At 38.1% G+C, this 9151-nt stretch overlaps 1 protein-coding gene across 1 annotated transcript; it reads right to left on the bottom strand.

Moving 5' to 3' along the window:
- Positions 1–2972: 2972 nt before the first annotated feature.
- Positions 2973–6170, bottom strand: LOC104434691 (putative disease resistance protein RGA4). The gene is made up of 2 exons (XM_039317794.1): positions 5045–6170; positions 2973–4156 (listed from the first exon to the last, which is right to left on the bottom strand). Exons 1-2 carry the CDS (start codon positions 6168–6170, stop codon positions 2973–2975), a joined length of 2310 nt encoding a protein of 769 aa, XP_039173728.1.
- Between the last annotated feature and the right edge of the window lie 2981 nt (positions 6171–9151).

Below are 9151 nucleotides of genomic sequence, written 5' to 3'. Positions count from 1 at the left end.
CCTTATCAATTGGAGAAGATCTCGTGGCTGGAGAAGACATAATGGAGTCCTTTGATTGATCGAAGATTAACTCGATAATTGAAGATTCGGTGATTGCCTAAGTATTATTGGAAGGTTCTACTTATGGAAACCGAGATCCTGATTGTATGGGCGAACATGATTGATGGGCTATCAACACGTTCCTTTAATAGCTTGAACAATCTTCCTAATTGATTCCGTCCAACGGGTAGATTGGAGGAATTCCTTTGGTAAGTGCCAATGAGTATGATGGCATAAAGGAGTATATAAGGAAGACTGTCTTAGTTGTTCAAGGTGTGCGCGATAGAAGAATTCCAAAGTCTGAAGCTCCTATTTGTTTAGATAAATCATTTGAGCGAATACTTGTATATAAAAGAGAGTCTATATTTGTGAGAAACCTTGAGGAGGTGTGGTAGAACATCTACACTGTGGAATTAAGGCAAAGATGTGCTGTAACTTCTCTTTTTGATCATAGTGAAATCCAGCCGGTGGGCTGTCAGCGGAAGAGTGGACGTAGGCTTGGAATAAGCCGAACCACTATAAATCCCGTGTTCAATTTTCTCTTCCTCATTCTCTCTACCTCGATCGTATTTAATTTTGTTAATTAAGAGAGAATTTACTTTTTATCACATGCTAAGAATCGCTTCCGTATTTCAATAAATTGTTTATGCACCTATTCACCCCCCTCTAGGTACTCATACTAGCAATATCACACTGAACACAGCAATTATCAGTATGACCAATTGAAGTCACAGAACAAGAAAAATCTGAGACAAGAGTGGATACAAGAGAAATTGATTCCACATGAGGTCCACAACATAAGACTTAAAATTAGTAGTGATTGATTTAGGCATCAAATGACACGACAATGATGACTACTGCTTCGTTCATTCATGCTGCCTCACACATCATGCATTTCTTTTGAAGACATTGCTGTCACAAAGAGGTGAAGTCCATGTAAATCGTCAACCCAACAAAATGAACAGGACAACCTTGCAGTGATCAAAATGAAGAAGTCATAGAATAGACTCCTAGTCCAACTGTGATAAGACCTCTTTTAATGTCAAACATTTACTCATTGCTTAAGATATTGCTCACAATTGGCAAAGGATTTACCTGAGAACCTTTGCATAATGGTTGAGAAGCAAACAAAGAATGTCAATGATTGTCAAATGCTAACTATAAGATTACTTCTCTATTCTCCCCTGGAGCTTGACCGGTACTTGAACCATAGTAATTTCACTTTGGAAGTTGAGACGGATGCTTGATAGGTCCAGGGATCACCTGATTTAACAAATTAATAGATCAGCAGCACGTAGCACGTAAAAAGGAAAAAAACTATATATTTTATTGTCGCCAATCATACTCTTGATTTGCTGTGCAGATTTATGTCAGAACCTTCGATTCTCTGGGAACACAATGAGATAAAGTTATTTTTAAGGGAAGCAAAGCAGAAGCCGTTCTCTTGAGAAACATTTCATCACTTCATCTGTGAAAGTTTTCCAGAGTTTTCCAAAACTGTGCAGGCATTTTCCTCATTGTGAAATCAAATAAGCACATTGCACACTATATACAACATGAGTTACAAAACAGATTTAACAAGCTCGGAGTTGGATGAAGAAAAGTATGAATTTTCTTCATTTTTCTCACATGTTCAGGAATAAAGTAATGTCCAAACCTTTCAGCGATCTGTCCATGTCCCCCAATCGAATCATGTAGTGTTGATAGATACCTTTATCAACTCCATCCACATATATGAGATATCTTGTGCTAGTCCTCGCGTGCATCTTTTTGGCACCTCTCTTCCAATTTTGGGAGACTTGAAATTCTTAGGTGAGTACAGAATAGTTCTAGTATTGTTCATTTTTTGTGCATCGCACTTAAAGGTTTTGGTGCATGAAAACAAACCAAATGTATTTTGCAATTATTGTAACAGCATAGGGCGTGACATCCAAGTTGAGAAGACTCTCGAGCCTACAGTAGTATTGTTCTCGGACTTCAAAGCACACACCCTGAACTTAGAAAAGCTCCTGGGGTTTCCACATCCTCTATTTTAGCAAGAGAGAAATCCATGTGTTTGCTATCATGGGACTAGTGGTCAATGAGTTCTTTGTAATCCTTAACTGCCATTATATCAATTGTCCCAAAATCTATGCCATTCTTGTCTAGCCTCAACAATAAAGTAGCTTGAGCGATAGATATATCTACTGAAACAAAAAACCTGGCAACTTAATCTCATGGAAGATAGTTCGAACGACGAGCTCTATTTGCACGACATGGCCTTCTGGTATGCATGAGAGTTTAGTTTGGAAAAGATAAAGGAATGGACAGGGTACTTCAAAAGAAAAGGGTCTCTTTAGCAAGTGCTAGCAATTTTTCCCTAAGCTTAATATCATGAAACCACTTTTGAAGACTAGTTTCAAGTGGGAAAAACTTGCATTTTTGAAGCATAAATAGCGAGGTTTAAACACAATTGTCATGAACAATTTTACACAAACAACTTAAAAGTACAGAGCCCCACTCATCAAATACAGAGCATGATGATCCAAAACCAAAATGCCATTGAAAATTTGAAATAGCAGCCACCAACCACACATCATAATAGCTTTTAGAGCTACAAGAGTCCAGTTTGAGAAGCCAAATCAGCAAACCCAGCTCATCTTCACCAGATCAAGCAATAAATCAAAAGATACAGAAATAAATTCATATGACGCCAAAACAGATGTACTCAACTTGGCTCATAAATTCTCTAGAAGCACCAACAATTCAAAGTTAAAAAACCACATGCTGAACTCAGTGGGTATTGTCCTCTTTCTCCATAACCAAATCACATCGCAAACCTTCTCTCTCTCTCCAGCGATCTGTCCATGTCCCTCAAAATCAAATCAAATATTCAAAACACGATTTGAAAAATTATTCATGTAAAAATCTGGGAAACAAGGTCCCGCGTACCTTCAGTGAGGAAAATTACGCTCGATCTGCCATAACGATACAAATTGTATGTGCGGGATATGAGCGATCTTGTCCCAGTCCTTGCCTGCTTGTCTTTTGCAACTCTCTGCCAATTCTCCGCAATCGGAGATGCTTAGGTGAGTAAGGGATGTGAGCCTTTGCATTGCTTCAGGGAATGATGTCAACGAGGAGCATCCGATGATGTCGAGATTTTGAAGTGATTGAAGGGCCTCGATTTGCTCTGGTATATCCTTCAAATTGGGGCATTCCCAAATTTCGAGACGCTCGAGATTGCAGGCCTGTAGAAGCCACTGTGGGAGAGATGTCAGTTTGGGAAGGTTATAGATTTCCACGGAGCGGAGACTCTGAAGGCCTCCATGGAAATCCAAGATGTTGCCGCTTTTGTCTTTGGATATATCCAACTCCTCAAATTTCTCGATTTGGTTTGATATTGCCTTAAAATTGCTACAATCGGAAATTTCGAGACGCTCGAGATTGCGGGCCAGTAGAAGCCACTGTGGGAGAGATTCTAGTTTGGGAATTCCATTGAATAACACAGACCGGAGACTCTGAAGTCCATGGAAATCCAAGATGATGTTGCCACTTTCATCTTTGGATAAATCGAGCTCGTCACAAAGCAAAATATTGAGATGCACAAGCTTCAACAGATGCCACAAACCAAGTGGGAGATAAGTTAACCGACGAAGATTGCAGATATGAAGAGATTCAAGTGAGGTTCCCAGACACTCTCCAGGCAAATATTCTAGAGAGTTCATCCAACCGATGTCCAGACGCTTCAACTTACTAAGGCCAAATTGGGGGAAATGTTTACATCTATGGCACGCCACCAATTTTAACGCCACTAAATTGGGCAACTCTATCATCCACCTTGGGAAACTCTCACCATTATATTCCTTAATAGTCAACTTCTGCAGATTGTTGGGCGGCCTCAGTCCATCTAATAGTGCTTCATCTCTCTTCATAATCATTGCTTCGTCAGTAATATTGGAAATGCCCCATGAAAGATCCAAGACTTCCAGAGAACGCTTCTCTCTCAGGTTCGCAGCCGTGGATTCTTCTACTGCATCTCTCACGCTTCCCAAATTTTCAATGAAAAGTCTTCCCTGGATGTTATTAAGCCTATTTAGCTCCCCAAGTCCGCAATATTTCTTAGCAAGAGCTTTATCTTCATGCAATATAAAGCGACTTAACCTATGCAAAGTACTCAATTGCCCTAGTTCACGTGGCATATAACTAAGTTCACCACAATTATCTATATCTAGATTTCGAAGGCTATTTAACTTCCTTATACCCCTTGGCAATTCTTTGAGGGGTATACAACCATGGAGATTAAGTGTTTGCAAATTATGCAATCTCGTGATGGAGTTAGGAAGCCTTTTGAGTTCATCATTGTAAGAGATCAAGATACGTGAGATACTTCAACTTACAAATGGACCTTGGCACCTTCTTGACATTTGCGGCATGTAGATCCAAGATGCGCAACCTTTTGAAACTTTGAATGAGTCGGCGTAGATCTGCTTCACTCGTTGGTTCCTCTCCTCCATATCTTGTAATGGACAAAAATGTTCTTAGTGCACTTGCTTTCACTCGTGAGTTGGAAGTTTACCCATGAAATTGGAAGTTGAATCATAAGATATATGACGAGTTCTTTCAAGTTTGTGTTTTGGGTGATCCCATGTTACCCAACACTCGGTCCCTGCAACTAAGCAAGCTAGATCATGCATCAAATCATGCATTTTGCAAGTCTCCTCATTTTCCTGATAGTCTTGAAAGAAGTTACTCCATAGTAGATCCTCGAAATATCCACAAGCAATGTCTTCTAAATGATGATGACTATTTGATTGCTTGATAAATCCTTCTGCCATCCAAAGATCGACCAAAGTTTGCTTCTTTATCTCATAATCTTTGGGAAACAATGAACAAAACGCGAAACATTGTTTCAAATGTGAAGGAAGATGGTCATAACTAAGCTTAAGAATTGATATTATGCCATCTTCCCTTCTAGACACGTCTAGGAGCTCATTTTCTTTGAATTGCAACCATTCATGCTTACTTTTCTTAAAGAGTAGACTCCCAACAGCTCGAATAGCCAATGGAACCCCATAGCACTTTCTTACTATATCTTTACCAATAGCTAGCATGTCAGGATCTTGTAACTGCTCTTCGTTACAGCAAGCCATTTGCATTAGTAATTTGAGAGACGTACTTTCAGATAAGCTCCCGAGAAGATGAGGTAGAGTAGTGCCGGTGATCTTCGCAACCAAAGGAAGGCGTGTAGTTATAAGGATCTTGCTTCCTCTAGCACCTCCCAACAATAAAGTTTGTAAGCTCAACCATGTTTCTCGTTTTACATTCCACAAATCATCTAAAACTAAGAGGTATCTCTTTCCATTAATCCCTTCCCTTAGTTCATTTTGCAACAGTTCCATCACAACCGTAGTTGGTTCTTCCTTCTTTGCACAAGCTATCATATTTTTCACTATTTTTGTCATGTTAAAATCATTAGAGACACAAACCCACATTTTCAAGTTAAACTGTTTATTGACCATTTCATCATTATACAAGCTTTGAGCGAGAGCTGTTTTTCCAAGCCCCCCAATACCAACTATTGGAAGGATGGAAACATTCTCTTGCACGTTTGACTCCAGTAAAAATTCCATGATTGTCTTCTTATCCTCTTCTCTCCCTATAATATCTCCCTTGCGTATAAATGAATGTGTCTCTTCTCTCTTCCTCCACTCTCTCTCAGGGCGCTCATCCAAGTGGAATCCCTTATCAGCCTTAATGGCTTCTATTCTCTTCCTCACGGCTCTTAGTTTGTAACTCATCTTCATTTTGAAAGCAAGCTGGTTTGAACTTGAGAAAAATGTCCTTACCTCCTTCATCATTTCATTGTGGCCCCGAAATTCTCGTCGCATTGCTTCTATATTGAATTCTTCAAGCACGTCTTGTGCATCATAGAAAGCTTCTTTCAATTTATCAACCCAATATTTGATTTGGGGACTCCAGAGGTATTGCTCTTCTGCATGGTCTAGTACAGATTGAAGAGTGGAGACAGTGTCCCCAAGCGCCTCAAGTTCATGATTGACGCCCCATAACATTCCAACATTATCTAGTGCTTGAGGAACCAGATAAGCAACGATCTTTCCAGCAATACCGACGACGACAGCTTCCGCCATTTTTGTTCTCTCTATCTCTCTATGGATAATAAGATATTAAGTCTAGTCAGTCCAAGGCTAGAGACCTCTCATGAATATATAACAAGTTAATTATCAACTCATATGACTGACTTTACCTGTAATACATAGGAGTTCGGGTCATCCATACAAGTCTAAATAATATATATGGACCCACCGAGGTCGCATCCGATGCCCACAAGAACACTTCTATTTTTTTAAAGGCTTCATTCTTGTCCTTTTTGTTAAAAGATGACCTATCATTCTTTATACTCTTGGGATGGCTTTAATGGATGACAAAGTTGGTAACAAAACTTACGTTATAAACCTAGGAAATATTAGTTTGCTGTGAGGTACTCTGAGATGTGACCTATGATTAACTAGTCATTGATATATATATGTGCATATATGATTATACGTATGTAATGCACATTAGGATAGGGATTCTTTATGTGAAATTAGAAAGTTCTATTTGATGCCAACACTACACCTCTCATTTCAAAACTCTTCTTCATATGGTCACATGACATGATTGCTATTATATTACTAAAACAATACAGTTGATCAGGGAAGTTCACTCTCCTTGCTAACTTCTCAAAATTATTTGCTTCCTAAGAATAAATGCTTCTACATTTTTTTGTCTTCCTTTACTGTTTCCTATTCTCGAAATAAATAAATAAAACTGCCTTAAAGATTTACTCCCATAATAGGCAATTTCAAAACTTGCACATTTATGCAATTTAAAATCCTATATTTAGGGATTTAAAAAAAAAAAAATCCCGTGCAAGGGCAAAATGACGGACATACCTCTCGTTTTTTCTAGCATATACCATTTGTACACAATCTCTTATTTTTCAGTTTCTTATTGTAACCGTATTTATTAGTTTAGAATCCTTCACTTAATTCAAATTTGTAGATTTTCTTTAACAATTACTATAAGAAAAGTCATCTCTCTTGTCTTTTAAGTTGGGCTCTTATTTCTATCCCCTAACATATTCTTCTTCTCATTTAGCTCTATTCAATATACACAATCAATTCTTTGTTGAATTTACTGTTTAATCATACTATTAGCTTGCCTCTATATTTTAATCTAAAGTTATTTTTTCCCTTTTATATTAATGACTAATAGACATGCTGTTCTTATTTCCTTTATTTCGATTCAAATTCAAAACATCGCAACAACATTTATTATTCATTTTACATATAAAAAATGCAACAACTATTTATCTTATCATGATAATAATCGTTTGTTCTTCATAAGAAGTATGACTAGTCTTCTGAATAATTATTATGCACCGTCACGCATCTACTTTTGTTAAATTGCGACATGCTCATCCTCCCACCATCAATAGGAACGGTCTTAATCATTATTTTTTAATGCATTTTTCTCTATGCATGACAATCCTTTTTGCATACTTCAATGAATTCTCATGTCGGGTTTGCTTCATATTTCATAAATGTATTATTCCTTTATGCAATTTCATAAATTTACTAACAAATGCCATTATCAGGCACTTATTATAGATGATTTCACACGAGCATTGCGCCTGAAATAAGTCTAAATTAAAAAAAGAAAAAGCATTTAGTTGTTTTGCTGATGCTTGTGAAAGTGTAGAGCTTGAAATCCACCACGCGGGCCGCGGGAAGACCAACTTGAGATGTTGAAAACAGGAATTCTCATCATCCACGCATATTACAAGAGTGAGGCCTAAATCAATATGCATATGGAGCCCCACCAAAGTCTGGTCCAAGGTCCGTAATTATTGTCTAAGATTTTACGTGCTTCTTGTGTTTACTTGCCTAACATGCTCTCAGAGGCAATAAAATTGCTAGTGAAAACAAATCAGTGATTCTATAGTTCATAAAACAATAAACTAATGCATGCATGGTGAAAATAACTGAGAGCAAAATTACCTGGAGTACGGGTGATACCGAAGGATCGAATTTGACAGCAGCGAGCCTGAATGAAATACAAGCAACAAGATAAGAAACGATGAAGAAATGGTTCCTGAGTGCTGCCTGCATTTATGCTCGTTGCACATCATTTAGAGAAAGAAAGGAGGAACATTCCTTTATTATGTTGACACAACAAGGAAACTTGGGAATTGATCCCTTTCTTTGCCCCCTCAGTTAACGTTACCACAAGAAAGGGATTTCTTTGCATTTCATTCCTGCAAAAGGGGTCACGTCTGATTACTTTCTTTAGTTCGACGGAATGGTTCTTTCATATCCAATAATCATATTTTAGCATGAACAGTGTAAGCGTCAAAAGTGAAATGTTCAAGTATAAAACCCAAAATGTGTTGGAGAAATCTTCTTGAAGTGTTTTGAAGCTGACAAAACGTTTCCATCAGTCTAGTCTGAAGGCTTGCAGACTCTGCTATTTAAAGTCCCGAAGACCTCCGGACAGCCGACTCAAGACTCAAAGTCTATTCTCATTGACATCTCTAATCCGTTGAAGAAATGTTATCCAGAACTGGATGTTTCGTAAAGATTTAACCTTATCAACTGGAGAAGATCTCGCGGCTGGAAAAGACATAACGGAGTCCTTTGATTGATCGAAGATTGACTTGATAATTGAAGATCCAGTGATTGCCTAAATATTATTGGAAGGTTCTACTTATGGAAACCGAGATTCTGATTGTATGGGCGAACATGATTGATGGGCTATCGACACGTTCCTTTAATAACTCGAACAATCTTCCTAATTGATTCCGTCCAACGGGTAGATTGGAGGAATTCCTTTGGTAAGTGCCAACGGGTATGATGGCATAAAGGAGTATATAAGGAAGATGGTCTTAGTTGTTCAAGGTGCGCGATAGAAGAATTCCAAAGTCTGAAGCTCCATTTTTGTTTAGACAATTCCTTTGAGCGAATACTTGTATACAAAAGAGAGTCTATATTTGTGAGAAATCTTGAGGAGGTGTGGTAGAACATCTACACTGTGGAATTAAGGCAAAGCTGTGCTGTAACTTCTCTTTTGT

This window comes from Eucalyptus grandis, chromosome 7 (assembly GCF_016545825.1).
Source record: "Eucalyptus grandis isolate ANBG69807.140 chromosome 7, ASM1654582v1, whole genome shotgun sequence".
Classification (NCBI taxonomy): domain Eukaryota; kingdom Viridiplantae; phylum Streptophyta; class Magnoliopsida; order Myrtales; family Myrtaceae; genus Eucalyptus; species Eucalyptus grandis.
Note: the sequence above shows the minus strand (reverse complement) of the source record. Positions and strands in the feature narration are given on the sequence as shown.